We start from the raw sequence: 19,303 nt of genomic DNA, 5'->3' as shown, positions 1-19,303 counted from the left end.
TCAGGCTCAGTGCCCTGCCTGCAGAGTGCCAGGCGGGGATGCCCTACAGCCAATGTTCATCTCTCTCTCTGTGCTCCCCATGGTGCATGACCAAGGATTCCTAGGGCTAGCACGTGCCCACCTCTGCCCTGACGTGGTCAGTGTCTCCTGCGCAGCCTCCACTCCATCCTCTCTTGGGCCGCGTCCTCCTGTGGATGCAGCCAGCCGTCTCCCCTGCCCGCCCCCCGCATGCTCGGCGCGTGTGCTCCACAGATACATGCCGGCAGTGTGGGGCGGGGGGGGCCAGGCCAGGCCCCCAGCCTCCTCTGGCCCTTACCGTGTGTGCTGCTGCAGATGGGAGAGCTGGCGGAAGGCCTTCTGGCAGTAGCGGCAGCTGTAGGGCTTGGCCCCCGAGTGGATGCGGAGGTGCTGGGCCAGGTAGGAGGTGTTGGCGAAACTCTTGGAGCAGTGAGGACACTTGTGCGGCTTGACAATCGCCGTGTGAAGCTTGGAGTGGATCCTGCCGAAGAGGAGGAGGAGCAGCAGCAGTTGGACACGACCACCATCTGGCTAGTGCTGATGGAATGAGGGCACAAAGGGGGTGGGACAGTACCACACTATCTGGCTACACAGAGGAACTCCAGATGTGGACTGAACCCACTCGGTCTCAAACAGCACTCCTCTGGAGTTTGAGAGATGAAGGCCTATCTGCACCGGGGGGCCAGAGAGAGGAGTTGTACAGTCTGGATTGAGGGGCACTGGCAGAGCTGTGTGTGGGAAGCCCATGACTGGAATAGCAGAGGGGATACAAGTCAAGACAGAGATGCTCAGCAGAGCTGTGTTGGGATGATGGGGAAATGGAGAACCCTACACTTACTCAAGACTTCCTTTAACAGTATGAACCCTACAGTCTCACAGAAAACAGCACCTCTATACAGATGCCCCTTGGTGCAGGTTGCCCTGACTTATCCCCCATAGTCAGTAGCAACAAGCCCCAGGAGCTGGGGAACGTAACTGCTGATTTGCTGTGTGGAAGAGCAGGCTATGGGAAACTGCGAAGTCTCCCCAGGTGGCCTCCCCACTGCTGGGCGTTTGCAGCATGCTGGGATGACGGCGGCATGCAGTTCGGAAGGCCCTCAGCCTCGTCCGGCCCTTACCGTGTGTGCTGCTGCAGGTGGGAGAGCTGGCGGAAGGCCTTCTGGCAGTAGCTGCACGTGTAGGGCTTGGCCCCTGAGTGGATACGAATGTGCTGGGCCAGGTAGGAGCTGTTGGCGAAGCTCTTGGAGCAGTGAGGACACTTGTGTGGCTTTGTCTCCGTATGGGACTTGGAGTGGATCTGCATCTCCGACTTGGAGTAGAAGGTCAGCGAACACATCCGGCACCTGACCGGGGTGAGGGGAAGAGACAGTATCACATGGAGACAGGCCCCAATATGCATCAACACCAATCAGGTGAGGTGCTCAATATGTGAGGCCTCAAGTTCTTGAGTGGAGAGGGGGCAGCCCCTTCTCTGTAGCTGTGCAGTCCTCTCCTGGGATACTGTGTTCAGCTGTAGGCCCTTCCATCCCAGGAAGAGAGTGGAAAAAAGACTGAGAGGGGGACCTAAGACAGTGAGCCTCAAATATATTCTGGGCCAGATAAATTAAATAACTTAAAGCCCTTGACTCTTCCCAGATTTTGGTTTGGCATACAGATAAGAAAAGGGAGACAGAACAGAACCTTCAAAATATTCTGAGGGAATAAAAGATAGATGTGGAGGGAGCAGAAAAAATAATTCCTAGACCAAAAAAACCAGAGCTTTGTCTGACTTATTTATTTTGGTCATAAAAATCATCCTAGAAACCCCAGGTTAAAGTTCCATTTGACCATAAAAACTAAACACTGAGTACTGGAAAGTCTGCAACAGCAATTAAGATCACAACCACCTTAACCCTGTAACACTGTATTATCTAGCTTGAACTGGATGTTAAAAATGAGAAGCACTGAACATTACTTGCAGATGTAGTTTCACATGCGTCTTCCATAACAAGTGCAATGATTCACCATCCTATGTTTTTATTGTTTTCACATTACTATTGAGTTTTATAACATTCTATGAATTTGGACGCAAGTTAGAATGAAGTTAAGGCATATATGTATCAGGTGGAACCTTCAAAAAAAATTAAAAAATGACTGGCATCTGTCTGCTACTAATCAGCCATTGGGACTTGTCAGCCACTGCTACCTGCCAGCTTTCACTTCTCCAACACTGGCAAATGGCTATAAAAGAGGTTTTGCCACTGCATAATTAAAGTTAGCAAAAGTTTTAGTAACTGCTGATATGATAGAAAGGTAAGTCTGAGTCTTTGAATCTTCTTCAGAGTACCACCACAGGGCAGAGTTAAGGTTGTTGTGGTTTTATTTGTTAATCTGTAGACTCCTCAGTGTTTTGTGGGATCTCTAGCACTCGTGTTCAGAACTTTAAGGTTAATATCCAAGAGCTCCAAAATACAGCTAACAGACTGGCTGACCTTTTTTCATCTTTCACTGAAGGTTGACCACTTCCCTGTCTGGAAATTTCCTTATATTTTAAAAATGTTTAAGAATGCTCAGTAACAGGACTCCCCACAAAAAAATCTGATCCCATTCCTCCTGGTCATCTCATACTTTTGCATATGAAGTCCTTTCCCCTTCTCCCCCCAACTCCTGACTCAAAAAAAAAAAAATGCTTTCCTTCTGTATGTTACAGCTCCCATACTGGAGTCATGTACCCTGTATATAATGTGCAATAGTTTGATTAGTATATGTAATGTATACGTAAATTTACACAACACCTACCTGACACTTCCACAGGCTACTAAGCATCGCCTCCAGTTGAAGTCCAGTTGTTGGACGCCCCAATTCCCAAATACAGATGCTTACCCACGGTTCAGAGGTCTTTCCTTTTCATGACTAGCTCATTTTCAGTCATATCCCCATTCACCCTCTCTCTTTCTCCCTCCAACTTTTATTCCAAACCCTACTATAATGCATATGTCATAAAGTATGGGCTTAAATAATATACATTCATCTGGAACACACATTGCCTGAGTGTACCTGTCTTAATCACAAAAGCCTATTTAGGAGTTACATAAATCCTCATAGACCCAAGCTTAAACTCTCCTCTTCAGGAACAACATAGAGGAAGTTCCAAGCGTCGACAGTTGCAGAACTACGAGCATCCAAAAGTACTAGCAGGATTCTAAAAAGCCAAAAGCTCAATTGACTCAAATACTGTCACTTACTTCGTCCAATTTTCCCCTTTTTTCGAGAAAGTTTCATACCAAAACTTAGACACATGTATTTGAGTGGTACTTAAAAATAGGGGATTTTTCCTTGAAAGCAGTGATGCTTGGGGAGAGGAACGAAAAAAAACCCAAAAAACAAAACAACACCCCCCCCCACACACATACACACACTTTCAGCTACACACCAAACTGGAAGAACCCTTGGCATCAAGAAGTTACCGCAATTAGCCTGTAATTGCAGGTAATTACATTGCATAATCTTATTCATAAACTTTTTAAGGTCCATATTAGCTAATCATGTTTCCGTCTATTATTACAATTCCAGAACTTAACTCTTCTAAAGTTGGAATCCTTCTTAAATTAAAGCACAAGCTACTAGAGTGCAACATTATGGTTAGATGGTCTGAAGTGACTAATGAAAGCTTTAGTATGGAAATGAGGCCAAAGTAGGTATTGCCTTTATAAAGAACAATGATGTTGGAACACTTCAAAATTATGATGAACATATGTCTGGGAAATGTAAAATGGTAAGAAACTTAGAGAATCTAATCTATTTAGCTTGCTTGTAAGGGAAGATCAAGAGTCATCAGATACTTACATGGGGAGAAAACATTAGATAGCAGAGGATCCTTTAATTCAGTAGTCAAAGATATGACAAGATCCAATGATTTCAAGTAGAAGCTCAAAAAACTAAAGTGGAAGCAAGACAAGTTGCCCATAATGAGGTTACTAATAGCTGGAATAACATACAGAATATTGTGGTGGATCCCCTGCCACAATAGGTCTAAATCCAGACTGGAGGCCAGATTCTCAGCAGCTAGTTGCTTCCTCTTGAAGATCTGGCCCTTGAAAGCTGCTCAAAGGCACATTACAGGGTTTGCTATAGTAATCATTCAGTGAGGTTCTCTGGCCTGTCTTATACATGCGGTTAAGCAGGATGATCCCTTCTGGCCCCTAAAAATTGTGAATCTTGTGACAGCATCAATTCTAATATCCCTTCTACTAACTGTATATATCTGGAAGAAAGGCCATCTAGAATGCCTGCTCAGATTTACTCTTTACAACTGTAGATTAATGCTAACAGGCCTATTATCACCCTGAAAGTCCAGAAAAAGCTTTGTATTTGCCCCAGCTTCTTAGCAAAACAGTAAAGTAGAATGCTGTCTACTGCATAGTTCTTTGGGTTCTTTAGCAAATTTCTTGTTTAAATGTCTAAGGCATTTTCTATTTGTAAAACTAGGCCCCAAGTTATTTAAAACAAAAAGTTGTAACTGGATCTATTATAGAGGCATTCCCACCATAACTGAGCATTTCATTTTTTTTTTTTATAATTGTAAACTACTGTAACACAAAGTGGAAATTTGGACATGATCCTTGGCTTGAACAGGAGCTTGGGGGAAAATGTACAGAATTAGCTAGTCTGGAAGATAGAAGGATATTTTGCTTTATGAATATTTTTCTGACCTTTCTGCACCAACTATTATGAAAAGCAATTTGGCTCAGAAACTCCACTTCTACTTTATTCTGCTTTGCTCAGCAAGGCCCAAGGCCACACAGAGGTTGTTCTGACTTGGCAGCTTTTCATCTATAGAAGTAAAAAGATTTATACACAGGTCAGCAGCATCCTTCTGAGACAGTCTGAGAAACAAAAGGAGTTGAAGTGACTCACCAAAGGTTACCCAAGAATTCAGTAGTGGAGTTGCCAGATCCAATTTCAAGGCATGAGTCAGGATTAACCTGACTCTCAGAGATGGAGTATGTCACAGCACCTACCATGAAAGCTGCAGAAGTCTACAGCTTTCTTCATGTTCACCTCTATATGATAACAATGCCCCTCAGACATATATGTATAAGCTAAGATTTAATGACAATAGAGGCATTGCAGTTTAAGAGTAAGTCAGAATTTTAAAACAAAACTGGGAAGTATGGAAATGTAAAATCAAGGTAGCTTCAACAAATTTCTGCTATCTTCTCAACCACTTAACTGAAAGTCAGGATTGAATGTTATGCCTATCCATGACAATGAGCTCACAGTATCAGCACTATTATACTGCAAGTTTATCTTACTTATATACATAACAACATATTTACATACTTCTCTCATAACCAGCTTGTGATCTCACTCACCTCCAGTCATTTTTGTATCTAGGTAGCTTGACAAGGTCTCAGACAGTTCTGCACTTCACCTTCCTGACCAGGCAGCAACACTAGCATTGTCTCAATTACTTTAACATGCCAGTGACACTCTCAGCATCCAAAATGATCTTCTCACCAGTCACAGAACAGGACAAACATTTTAATCCTTTTCTACTGACATCCAAGTGTATTCCCCAATGCCAGACATCTTAAAAGCACTATGTTACCCTGGTTCAACCAGGATGTAAGCTAAGTTAAGATGGCTGTAGAATACTGGAAGTTCCCTGAGCCACTCAACAAAAGGAAGATTAAAATGTCAACTAATTGCTTTATCTTGGTGTTAATCTCTCTCACACACACTTCTCCCAAGCTTGAAAATTATTTGCAAAAGATGAATGAAGTGGGGCTAAGATTATAAAATTTTAAGTTCTCAGTTTTTGAGAGTCAACACATTTTGCTTTTCAGTCCCGTATCAGAGTACTTCATCTATATGGATTCTTAAGTAGCCCTGCCTCTAGTCCCCTTTCCCCAATCCCACAGCACCATCTGATTTTACAGATATGGCTCAGAGAAATAATGTGGCATCAGCTTCCCAAATTTCCAAAAAGTGACTGGTGACTGCTACTACTCGATTTGTTGGAAAGCCATACAAAGTACAATTAACTACCAGTCTGGACTGTTAGTCAGAACTCTGTTTGTGACAGACATTTGAAATTGATGTGATCTTCATGAGTTTCCCTGCATCTCTTGACCTAGAAAAGCTCAAAAGACATCAGGACCAAGCTCCAATTGTAAAGTGCTACAATTCAGCTTTAAAGGTAGTAACTAAACACAAGAGGGGCTTGGCAGGCAAAGAACTAAACAGGTGCAAGCAGCACTAACCACACTACCATCCTTTACTCATGAGACATATTGTATTTAAAATTATACGGGAAAGAGACCCTGTCTTTTTAGTGTTCTGCAGATATTTACATTCCTGTCATGTAGAGGTGAACATGAAGAAAGCTGCAGACTTTAGGAAATGAGTAGGGGAACATCTGGATTTTGGCATACAGGAAACCATGAGAAATGCTACACTCCAGAGGCAGTTTATATATTTAAGGCTGGGAACAATAATTAAATCATCTAGTCTGGCTTCCTGAATGACATCACGGTAGCTGATGATATTCTATGACCTACCTTGACTGGAAAACATCAAGGCATTCAGAATCCACTAAAGAAAGGTAGTTTGTTCCAATGGCTGATCACTCTAAGAGTCTGTACCTTATTTTTAATTCCAGCTTGTCTAGTTTTCATTTCCAGCCATGGCTTCTTCTGACTCTCAGGAAGAGAGAGAAACTTTTTAGTACCCAGCCTTTTCTCCTTTCTGATAATTCTTACACACTTTGAACAAGTCACCTCTCAAACTTCTTTTGAAAAAAGAGCTCAATCTGTTTAGTTTAAGACCTTTACTATAAGGCATTTTTTCAGCCCTTAAATTATAAGTCCTTACTGCTTCCTGTCAATTTTTCCAACAACTTTTTCAAATGTTAACATTAGAAATGCATACAGGATTTTAGCAGTCTCATCAGTGCATTAAAATCCCCCCTCTTCTAATCATTTCTTCTGTTTAGACATCCAAGGGTTGTGATGACTCATTCTCCTACAACCCTGTCTGGGAGCTCATTATAGTTACTTGTCACACAGTCCCTGAATCCTTTTCTAAGTCACTGTTTTCCAGGATACTGCTCCCCATGCATAGGCATGACTTGTAGATCTTCTTAGATGTTTCACTCTTCATATGACTGCGCTGAAATCGCTTACGCTTTATGGGTCTAGCCTACCAAGCAATCCAGGCTGCTGACAACATTTACAGGACAAATACTGACATAACTAAAAATATAGAGGGGAAAATCATCTGTGGATGTGATTTTATGACTTTCAAAACTCTGATAAAAACAACAATGCAAAACACGATACCTACAACTAGTCCCTGAGGAACTCCACCAGACACACCTCCATCCAGTGATTAGTGTCCCCATGAAAACTATTTTTAAAAATCTGTCACTTTACCAGTCTTTACCCAATCTAAGGTATGCTTCATTGCTTTTACATGGTATTCACTTTTTAATTAGAACGCCATGCAGTACTAAGTCAACCAGTTCAGGCTTTAAGTACTAGTGACTAGGGACACATCTTTTCCTTCCTCCAAGAACAAGCAAAGGCAACAACGTGCAACTAGATGTTCATGGATAGGTTAATTCTATGCAAACCCCTTATTAAAAGGCCATTAATGTTACAAAGTCATGCATGCAAACAGCTGGCAAATCAAAGTTACCTTGTCTCCATGTTTATATAGTACAATGGTCTTAGCCAATCACGTATTGTTTTTTCCATTGGAAAAAACTCATTTCACTGCACAAATGGACAGTACTCCGGCTAAACCACTATTCAATAATGTGCTTTATCCTTCCCATTCAATGCATGGCCCCAGGCCCTGCAAACCACACAAGATTCAAACCCTCTCTGCAAACAGAATTATTCATTGCCTCATGGGCTTTTCTATGGTACACATCAGTATAGTGTCCAAGTGGTTCGCAATGATTAATTTCACTTCACAATGTCCTTGTGAGATGATGGAATTTTATTCCCATTTTACAGATGGGGAACTAAGGAACAGAGAAACTAAAATCAGAAATACCCACTAATTTTGAGCACCCAATCAGAGATGCCCAGACCTGTTTTTTGTCCCAGAGTACTTAGTATTGTCTATGTTCATGTATATATGAAGTCAGTTCCTATGGAGTGCATTCTGCAGCTGTGAGTACTTAACACTTCTGCAAGTCAGACCTCAGTTTCCGCATGGAGGAACACGCAATTAATGGCCATATGTGAAAGGATTAGTTTAAGTGCCTTAACTGGTACAACATAAACATTCTGACAGAGGCAGGAAAAGAATCAAATTCTACACAGCAGCATTCAAAGGCCTTAGTCAGACCTTCCTTTCTCTCCCTATAACCCCCTGCCTTATTCATTAAGTCCTATCCAAATTCTAGAAATAGTGAGGAAAGACTTTAATAGCCTATTTCACTACACAGCCCCAATTCGTCCCAGAGCTTACTCATCCTGTGCAACAAATGAGAGGTACTGTAAAAATTATACATATATTGCAATTAAATGCTGTCCTGCCTGTACCATATATGCAAGATAGGACCAATTTAAGGTTGCACAAGCAACTTGAATTCTGACATTTCCTGACTTCAGAATGCTTGACTTTCCACTTTTTAAATATTTTTGTGTTAAAGTAAATTCAAGCATATGACATCAACTCGCACTCAGATTGGTCTTCCATAACATTTATAGCCCCGCACAAACCTTTGCCTAAATAACCAATAACAAAGTAATGCAACAGTAAGCCATCCACTGTGCAACAATACTGCAGGGAGAAGACACTCTACTAATGCGCTACAGAGATATTTCCTGACAGCAAAAGAATGAGGTCTGGGCATCTTGAATTTCATTCCAGGCTTTGAGAACTTGTGTATCAGCTGGTTTCTTCCCAAGCTTGACCACTTCTGCCCATTCCCTTTAGTCTATCCTAGTTCCCTGTCCTCATTTACTCATTCACTGAGTGCTGTCCAAAAATCCAGCCTCCTCCCCTATTTCAAGTTTCACTCCCAGTCGCAGTCTCTTTACCCAACGGACCCTATTGTCTCCCAGATAGATACTCATTCCATTGATCTCTTCTGTAGTTGTTCTCCCCATAGATCAGCTCCTTGTCTCAGTCTCCCCACTATGTGATTCCTCACTGAGCTAGACCCAATTATCTTCTCACATTCTAGTCCCCCATTAGAACGGTCACCTTTTAACCACACTAGTTTTCAGCTTTTCTACTGCTAAGCAGAGATGTAGGGCAAAAATTTTTCCAGTGCTATGTTTTTCCATGGGAAATTTTCCATTTCTAAAAATTCATTGTTTCATAAAATTCATTAGTGACAATGAATGGATGCCAATACAATATTGGGCAAGCTTGGCAGTTTCAAAGGTGTAATTAAAGTTTTTCAGGTGATTATCCCTAGGAAGTATGTGAGAGAGTACATATATGTTTTATTGATTTGTAAACAAGAGGGTAAATACACTCACATTATAATCCAAATCAAGTTATGAATTTACGTAGTTGGCTGTGCAAGTTAAATCAAAACCAAAGTTAAAATTCTTATTTCATCTCAGACTGCAAGTGAAAGCAAAAGCAAAACTAAAACTGTGATTATTTTTTGTTTCACTTTCAGTTCAGCAAACACAGAGCAGTGTCTCATTTCTTTTCTAGAGTTGGGGAAGTTGGAACTGTTTGCATAAGATTTGTTAGTTTTTTAGTGCTTTCAGTTTGAAGTAGTCATAATAATGCCTAATCAGAAGAAAAAACAACCTAGTTTGTGGCATCATTATAGCGAAGTTCAAGCCACTGAAGGAAGGAAGAAAGTTGATAGATGTAAATGTTGCGGGCAGGAGTATGCTAACAATACAACAAAAATAAAGAAACATTTAATAACACGTACAAACTGTCCTGAAAGAGTACAAGCCATATACAGAAAGCTAATACAATGAAGTGGTGGAACAGCATCATCTGAGAAAAAGTCTACTTCAGGAATCCTATGTAAGTAAACAAATTACTAGGCTAAACAACACACAATATAGACTAGCACCTAATAGTTTTAAAAACATTAGAATTTGAAAAGTTGTTAATGCAACTCTGGACTATTATTCATTTATTTAAAATATTTGTATCCTGCTTTTCTGCTTGCATTAAGCACCCAAAGTGGCTTAGGCTTAACAATATATTTTTAAAAATTACATAACAGATAAATAGTTAACTATTTCAACCCAGCAGAGCGAGCTTACTCCTCTGGCTGATAGCAGAGGTCAGACTATACTTCCCTTTTGCTCTGCAGTCCCAGGGAAACTGAGCAGAAGTAGAGCAGCAGAGTGTTCTTTCTGGCAGGGAGGGGGGAAGCAAACTCCCTGCTGCTTCTCCTTCCGATGGATGAGGGCAGACTAGAATAGGTTAAAATAAAAATCTTTTCACCCCTTTTGTTGCAGGAACTTGGTAGTTCCAGTGAAACAGCAGATTTGCAAAAAATGGAAAATGAAAGTGTTGAGCTGCCAGGTCTGGGGGAAGAAGCAGCAGGATCCTCGCTTTCAAGATCAACTGTCACCAGATACACGATCCACCATGAGTAGCTGGTCAAGACAATCAAGCTTTTTATCAAGTTTTGTGGACAAAACGTCAAAAGAAGATCAAGAAAAAGCAGATGAGACATTAGCTCAAGCTATATTTCCAAGTGGTACAGCTCTTTCCATAACTGAAAATCAATACTGGAAGGAACATTACAAGCTAATTCCTCCATCATATAAGTCACCATCATGTTATCACTTATCACATTCTCCCTTAACAATGATTATTCAAAGGATTGGTAAAGCAGAATCACTGACTGATATCAGATGGATGAACTGATATATAAGGAAATCCTTTATTGAACATTGCGTTAGCAACACCTGAGCCAATACTCCTAAAAGCAATTACCGGATCAGCATCGGCTGATATGCCTCCTTAAATATCAGCTATTGGTATCAGCCCCCAAAATCTCTATCAGTGCACCCCTAGTGAATACACAGTCAAATTACTGAGTGAAGAGATTGAAAGTGCAGGTTCCTCCAGAGTACAAGCCCTTGTAACTGATAATGCAAGTAACATGAAAGCTGCATGTCAAATATTAAAGGATTTGTTTCTATTTCTCAAAATCTCTTGCTTTTGGAGAATCAGTCAGAAGCACAATTAGTAAAGAAGATGCAGTGTGATGATAAGTTTCTCTTGTCCATAGACTCATTGGTAAAGCCATCCTTTAGCGAAAGAGACTGTGGCTCAAGTAGTTCTGAATCAGGTTTGCCTCAATCGGATTCTGAAATAGAACTAATAAGCAGTGCAAGTGATTCTACAGATAGTGACAGTGAAACTGGAGGTGCTGCAATGACCTCAGTGGAAGAGAGTTGAACTCTGTTGAAGTAGACACGTGGACAACCATGGCAGATTATGTGCAGTTCTTTCTGTGTGCTAAAATTAGCGTCAACAGTTTTTCATAGATTCATAGATGCTAGGATCAGGAGGGACCTCAACAGATCAATGAGTCCGACCTCCTGCTAGGCAGGAAGGAGGACCTGGGCCTCTTTAAACTAAAGAGGAGGTTGAGAGGGGACTTGATAGTGGCTTACCATTATATCAAAGGAGTGCAGCAGGAGCTCAGTGAACAATTGTTCACCAAGGCACACCTGGGGTTGACCAGGACCAATGAATACAAACTCCTGGAACGCCGCTTCAGCCTTAATACCAGGAAAAACTCCTTCACAGTCAGGGTGTCCAGACTGTGAAATAAATTCCCTCCAGAAGTGGTGCATTCAGCTACCCTGGAGGCTTTCTAGACAGGAGACTAGACAGTAACCTTGCTGGGGTCACCTAACCCCAGTTGTCTTCCTGCCCGGGGGCGGGGGGGTGTTGGGCAGCGGTCATGTTGGATCCGATGATTTGCAATGTCCCTTCCAGCCCCTAACAATCTCTGAATAAGTCAAATAAGCATGCTAAATCAGATCATGTTCTATTTAGGGTATTAGAAAATTTTCCAATTCAAAATTTTCCAGAAAACCCACATCTCTGCTGCTAAGATCTCTTCCCACTGTAAAGTGACTACTCAGTCCCAGCCTCAAAAATCTTTCACCAGCTCCCAGTCTCTGCATGAATAGTTAGTCTTTCTTCCCACCCCCAATTCCCAGGCCCAGTCCCCCTATTCAGCCAGATCCAAACTTCCTCCACCAACTCTAGTTTCTGTTCCTGCCCTGATCGAGTCCCAGCCCACTCCTCTTCTTTCCCTTAATCCAGACTCCACTCACGCACAGGAGCTCTGAGAGGATGGCATCTAGGCTGCAAAAGCCCCAAGCTGTTCAACAAAAATATAATCCTCCCAGATTTTAACCACTAAACTTTTAAAGAAGCTCTGCTGAACCTGTGCAAGCAGATTCCACCCCCCCACAGCAACACTTAGAACTTGGTTAAATTTAAGTGAATTTTTGCATGTATGACAAAGAGCTATGCCTGACATGGAAGCCACACCAAAGAAACATAAGCCTATCCAAAGCAGGAGGATACTAGGGCTGTTTAAAAAGTTTTGGTGATCTTTTCTAACACTGAAAAACATTTTTCCTTTGCCTCAAACAGCCAACCTGGTTTGGGTAATATTTCTCCCCAAAGAGCTACTAAAGGCAGACAATCAAAATGAAGAGTCTTAAGCCAAATAGTTAAAGCTCAGCAAAGCTGTAAGCAATGTTAAAAAAACAAAACAAAAAACCCTACAATTTAATGGGAAGTGTCAGGCCCCCATAACAGAGTTCTACCAATCCCTCCCACATACAACAGATCATAAACAGTTGGAAATTTCAGCAAGTGAGCGAGCCAAGTGGGATCTTGATAACACTTCTACATGACACTTGTAGAGAACTGCCTAAGAACCATGCTTAATGAATATGAAATTCAGAGACTTTTTCAGCAAGCATTTTTCTATAGCTCTGGACAAGCCCAAAGAGAATCTTTGGAGGCTGATAAACATGGATTTCTATTAGAACAGCATTTTTCAACCTGTGGGTTGTTACCCAAAAGTGGATGAAAGGGTCACAAACATTACCAGAAAAAAAATGGAAAACCACAGATTTTCTTCTTTAAAGGAGCAAGGGGCTGCTTGGGGCTGGGGAGTGGGAGGAGGGCAATTAGGCAGCAGGCACCACATGCATGTATGCATGCGCATGTGCACATGGCAGCCAGACAGCGTGGAAAGTAGCTCCTGAAGCTCCCTGCAGGTAAGTCTACGGGGGCACAGGGTGCACAGGCAATATACTGGGAGGTATGGAGAGGGGGGAAGGTGTCCCCCACCACAGATTTGTGTGTCGGGAGTGAGGGGCACCAGCAATCTGCATTGTTGAATTGCACAATGATGAATGTCACTTGGGAGTAATGGAGAGCCACATGCTGATACTGCTGTTAATGTTTTCCTGTTGATTTCTGTCTTTAAAAATTAAAGACTGTTGAGTTGCTTTCACTTCTAGTGTGTAACAAGTATTTTGGGGCCAAAATACTTGTGCGTTTTCTACTTTAAACTATTTATTGGGTTAGGACTGGTCATCAATGTTTACAATGGGTTCTGGGTGCAAAAAAAGTTGAGAACCACTGCATTAGAAGGCAACTTTGTTGTCCCTAGCTCTAGACCCATTACCCTCCTAGATTTACTTTAATCATAAGCTCCCTGGGACATACCTCACTTTGTTTTGTTACAGCAAGTAGCATAAGATGTTCCTAGTCCCTGACAAGGGTACTATGTGTTATGGCAATATAAACAATAAAATTAAGTGCTTGATCTTTTCTATTAAGGCAAGAAGAGGTAACATAAGCAGAATGCTGTCCCTAATCTGAACTGGTTTTGCTAAAGCTCTCTTTCTAAAATTCCAGTCCAAATCATTTGACAAAGATATAAGCTACTAAAAACAGTGTCACATATTCAAGCATGAAGGAAGAAAATGTAACATGCAAGTTATATGCTGGATAATACATCAGCACAAATCTATAGACATAAATCTGTGTTCAAAATAAATATCAGCTGAACAACACTAATTATTTAATAATTTGGGGTTTTCCTTGTTCTGTTAACAGAAAGAAGACCCAAACCATGTTTGCTTTCCAACCTCTCCGATACTCCCCAGCTGTTCCATCTCCACAATTAAGGAATCGACAGAGAAAAATCTTCTCTTGAGCACGGTTCTGTTTCTGAAATAACATGGGTCTGATGAATGTGCATGACTAGTCAGATGACATGCAGTGCTCTAACAAGTCAAAGGGGGCTCACTGAACTACTACACTCATTCCTGTGATCAGGCAGGTAGTCCTTGGGGAAAGGGATAGAAGTGGAACTTGGAAAAGAAAGTAACACAGAGAAATTTGCTAGTGCAATCTTCTGTCTGTCCTACCCAAGCCACCAGTTTCTTTGCCTTGTACCTCTCCATTCTTCCCTTCCTCTGCCCCCTTTCTTGGGACATGAGCTCCTCCCACCCATAGCCCCATTTCTCCAAAGCATAACTGCTCTTGTGGTACCCAGCCTTCTAGAAACCTCATTTTAGTCTTCTCCCACCCATTTCCTGTATTATCTATTTCTTCGTTTGAACTGATTCTCCTTTATTATTATTATTATTTTAAAAACAGCCCATGTGGGAAAAGCCTTTTAAATTGAATGTGCATGAAGGTTTATGCCAAGTCACTCCACCTACTTTAGAGACATTTTTCAAACTCTGAAGCAAACTACAGCCTGTAATAAAGTCATGGTAGAGCTTTAATTCTAGATCTCTGTTAAGGGCAGTCTCTATGACGAGACATTTAAACAACTGAATCAGTGATCCAGAATGTGAGTAGTGTGGAGTTAGGGCTGAGACATAAAATACATGACAACAGCAAACTCCCTACCTTGCAAAACACCCCTTCCCCTACCTTGCAGGTTAAACACATTTTCTAAGTGAAAACTTGGGACACTGGGCAGGGAGTCCGAGGGCTGATCTACACATTTTCTCCCAAATTAACTGCACTAGTTCAGAAACTCAAAGAGGCTTAAAACCTGATATAGTTCAACTGATGCAACCCCTAACATGAACAATTTATTTTGCATAAACACCTTAAATGTTGTTACAACTTACTGCATGGTTTATCAGTAAAGAAACCCATGTTTAGAACAATGCAAATGGAACTGTTTTGATAAGGGATACAGAACAGTTGGCAGGGTGAAGTGGCAAAAGAAAAGGGCATCACCTCCCCAGTTCTGTCCCCTACCACTTTTCTGTTTTCAGAAGGAAAAGCAACACCAAACTGTAAATGGCAAAGCAAGAAATTATTACTCCTCCTGCTAATCCTTCACTTCCAGCCGACTCTCCCCCATGTCTAACTAGCACTGATTCGACATACCCTCGACAACCCAATTCACCTTATTCCCCATTCCCACACAGGCAAAACTCTCCAGACCTCTCTCGGCTCCATGCAACCCAACCCGCATCTTTTTGGACATTTCTACATGCCGTATCCCCTTGCCTGAGGACTTCTCTTCCTACTACACTTCTCCCTTTTTCTACTGCTGACCTTTAAACTCAACACATTCTTCTGACATTAAGAGCATAAGGTCTTTCCCCTCACATGCTAGAACACCTAAACACTTAGCTCAAATAGCCTTATTTTGCTGGGCTTGGTAAAATAGCAGCAGAGGAAATATGCACATGACCAGAAACCAGCCCATGGAAGTTTATTGCTCTGTGGCTCCTTCCTCTTCTGTCTCTAACCTCTATGCTGCTTACCCAGGAGCTCCTCTCCAGAGGCTGTCAGATGCACTGCAGCTCCCAAACCTGAAGCTCCCCAGTGGGCAACAGGTAATAGTGCATCTTGCAGTATACCACATACACTTCACCACTACAACAGCAGCAGGGAGGTTCAGTATCATTAGCCCCTAGTCCAGGGGTGGGAAATTATTTGGGCCTGTGAGCCAAGTGAGGAGTTTTGCTGAGTTGCTGTGGGCTGGGTCAGCAGCACCCTCTTCCTCCTGCACAACAGCTCACAAAAACTCCTTATGTGGCCTGCAGGCAGGCAGGGAATAATGTTCAGAATGGGCGAGCAAGGTGGAATCATGGGATGGGTTCCCAGGGCAGTGATAGCATGAGGCCGGGGCTGAGCCACAATCTGCTGCCTGGATGGCCCTGTGATACATGCAGGTTTCATGGGCAGGGGCGTACAGGCACTGGATTGTGGCTCTGCCCCAGGCCCGGGTCTAGGCCTCATGCTGTCACCACTCTAAGATCCTGACCCCAGCCAAGGACACAGCTCCCTGCCCACCCATCTCCCCTGCCACGCTGCATGCCCTGCCTGCACCACTCCTGGCTGGTATCCATGGAGACCCCAGAATCATGGGGCAGTAACAACACAGGGCTGGAGCCCAGGGCAGAGCTGTGATCCACTGCCTGCATGCCCCTGCAAAATCCCTCAGTGAAGCAGACTTTGCCCACCCCTGCCCTAGTCACTAGCTGCCTCAGCAGCAGTGTCACAGGATAACCTATTTCCTGAAGGTTCAGGAACATGCACTGAAATCTTTACAGGTGGATTAACCATATTTTTAAATTTCTGCTGATAGAGTAAACTAAAAAAAGGAAAAGAAAAATCCAAATTCATTCTGCAGCTGAAAACTTCACACACATGGAAGCTCCTGAAAAGGAAGTACAGTCCACCTCTGGCCCAAATTATTTATGAAGGGTAGAGCACCAAGACCCCCAACCCCACACTGTATTACAGCCACAGTTAAGCCCTGCTCCCCACCTGTATGTCTTGCCATCCTTGTGCTGGTCCTCATCGTCCTCGTTTGATAGCACGAATGGGTCACTCATCTCTGGCAGCCCCGACTCCTGCAATCGCTTCTTCTTGCGACCCCGGGGAGGTTTGGGGGCAACTGCCCCACCCCCTCCACCCCCACCCCCTTCAGAGAGGGCAGCAGTCCCTTTCTTGGACAGATCAGGTACAACCTGGAGGGCAGCCTGGGAGCCATGAGGCAGTGCGGAGACAATCATGGGAGCTGAGATGGGGAAGGTTTGGGCAGAGGCAGCTGTGGTCACCAGGGAACCCGAGGGAGAGGTGATCACCAGACCAGGACCTGTAGGGAGAGTAAAGTGGGTGAAGTCAAACATCCATCCTTCTAAAAGACATCCAACCTTCTCAACTCCTGTGTTCCAAAAACAGGAGCTCAAAATCAACCCATAAAACCCTGATCCACAAGGAAGTAGGGCTACCCTCCCAAATCCTCCCCCACCCTCTGTTACCAGCGGTCAAATAGGCATCATAACAAGCAATATGGTGAGAATCCCTTGTGACACCCATCACTTCAAGGATCAGGATTAATCTACTGGATCCTGAGAATTTTCAGGACCTATCTACTTCATCCCCTTCAGACAATGGAGTCACCCTCCCATTCTTTCAGAAGCCTCTGGTGCCCCCTTACCTGCTGTCATGAGCCCAGCAGACTGTACTGGCACCACAGTGATGTTCTGAGTCACAGGGGCCTGGCTGTGTGGGGTCAGCTGCTCTGGCTTGGTGTCTGAGTCCATGGAGATGCCAGTGGATAGAGCCACAGATGTGGGCACTGTCAGCAGGGTTGGGTAGTGGGGGGGAGCCAGGCTGCAGCCCTTCTCTGCGGGCAATAGTTGTTCCTTCATCTTGTTAATGAACATGGTGTTTTCAATCTAAATAGGTGAGGAACAGAATTATTTCAGAACACCCCAGAGTTGGCCTCTCCCAGCAGCATAATTAAGAAGAGGGGCGGAAACGCTCACTGCAGGTGAATTTCCAGCAAAAAATCAAGACCGATAGGCCATATTGAAAGACAAAGCTCTTACCTGTCCTGAGACTGTGGGCACAGTTGGCCAGAAGTACGGAGACGAGTTGAAGTGAGATTCTTCCATCCTAGCTGGGCATGGGGGGGAAGGCGGAAAGACACACACACATACACACACACACAAAAAGAGGAACATTAAACCCAGAGAGACTCAGAGACACAGACTAAAGCTGTGACAGCTCTCTGGGATCTCTCCCCTTTCTTATTAAGAGCTCCTCTTCTGATCCTTTTGCCCCACCAGGGAACAAGTCTGCTGCTCACCACTCCCACAGGCCTGGGACCATTAACTACCTCCTAAAAGCTTGACACTTATAGACCTCCACCCAGAAGATGACTAACTCTCCCTTTCCAAAGGATAGCCAATATTCCCAAGTCATCACCTGAGTGTAGGGGGGAGTGTGATGGAGTGAGGAGCTATGCTTCTGAAGCTGTGACCCTCCACACATGGAAACAAACATTTTCATCAACATCAGCTACAACTCAACCCCTAATTGGTAAGAATTCCAGATACTGCCTATCACTGTTCATACAACACTAGGGACCATAAACAGCAAGCGGATGTTAGCAGGGTATTACACATGGGGAAAGACAGGCAAAAAGAGGAAAACAGAATTGCCCAAGATAACAGAGAACCAGCATCAGATCAAGAAATATAATCTAGGACTCCCAGCTTCCTGCCTCCCGCTGCTATAGCCACCTGAAATCAACTCCCATGAGAAAGCTGAAAACAGAACTTAAGAGATTCTAACTTTCCTGATGTAGCTGACTCTCAGCACTGAGGAAAGAACCCAGGCAACCTGATTCTAAGCTCCCTACTTCATTCATGTTTGACACAGAACCGTACAAGAACCTTGTCTTCTCCACAAGTCACTGTCACTCAATCCCAACTCTCCATCCAATCTGAGGATCAGCAAGAAATCAAAAGACAGCCCTCTGAAGATGGGAGAAGCTCAACCTCTGCTGACACAGCAATTTCAGGGGACCTAAAACATTGTGCAATCTAACATGGAATCCACTCCCTAAGGCAATATGCTTAGTTACTGGTTTCACAGGCAATGAAGACTGCTATTTAAAAAAACTAAAGACATCCCAATACAAAAGTCATGATGAGAGTGAAGGCTGACAACATTCATTTACATATATAACAAGTGACAGTTAAACTCCGTACAATAAAAGCTATGCTTGGAGAAAATCCAATATGCAAAGCAAGGTGCTTATGGCTCAGGAAAGTACGTAGGTTTCATAGTTTCTAGGGTCGGAAGGGACCTGAGCAGACAGAGTCCGATCCCCTGCCACGGCACAAAAGAGTACTGGGGTCAAAAGACCCAGCAAGCTATACATCTAGTCTCTGCTTAAAGACCCCCAGGGTAGGAGCCAGCACCACTTCTCTTGGAAGTTGGTTCCAGATCCTAGCCGCCCTGACCGTGAAGTAGCACCTCC

The 19,303-nt window shown here is 43.2% G+C and overlaps 1 protein-coding gene across 10 annotated transcripts in view; it reads right to left on the bottom strand.

The window, feature by feature from the left end:
• Positions 1-19,303, bottom strand: part of ZNF384 (zinc finger protein 384) — a 34,435-nt gene that overhangs the window by 10,543 nt on the left and 4,589 nt on the right. For 6 of the 10 annotated variants that reach the window (XM_019548920.1, XM_019548924.1, XM_019548925.1 and 3 more), the window contains 5 exons: positions 17,865-17,935; positions 17,471-17,711; positions 16,795-17,125; positions 1,137-1,361; positions 317-499 (listed from right to left, as the gene is read on the bottom strand). In XM_019548920.1, the coding sequence (XP_019404465.1) occupies positions 317-499; positions 1,137-1,361; positions 16,795-17,125; positions 17,471-17,711; positions 17,865-17,935 (1,051 nt within the window). Of the gene's footprint in view, positions 1-316; positions 500-1,136; positions 1,362-16,794; positions 17,126-17,470; positions 17,712-17,864; positions 17,936-19,303 lie in introns of those variants that run through there. The other 4 variants (XM_019548927.1, XM_019548926.1, XM_019548928.1 and 1 more) reach the window with 3 other exon arrangements.

This window comes from Crocodylus porosus, unplaced genomic scaffold, assembly GCF_001723895.1.
Source record: "Crocodylus porosus isolate Cpor-Errol unplaced genomic scaffold, CroPor_comp1, whole genome shotgun sequence".
In the NCBI taxonomy this organism is placed as follows: domain Eukaryota; kingdom Metazoa; phylum Chordata; order Crocodylia; family Crocodylidae; genus Crocodylus; species Crocodylus porosus.
Note: the sequence above shows the minus strand (reverse complement) of the source record. Positions and strands in the feature narration are given on the sequence as shown.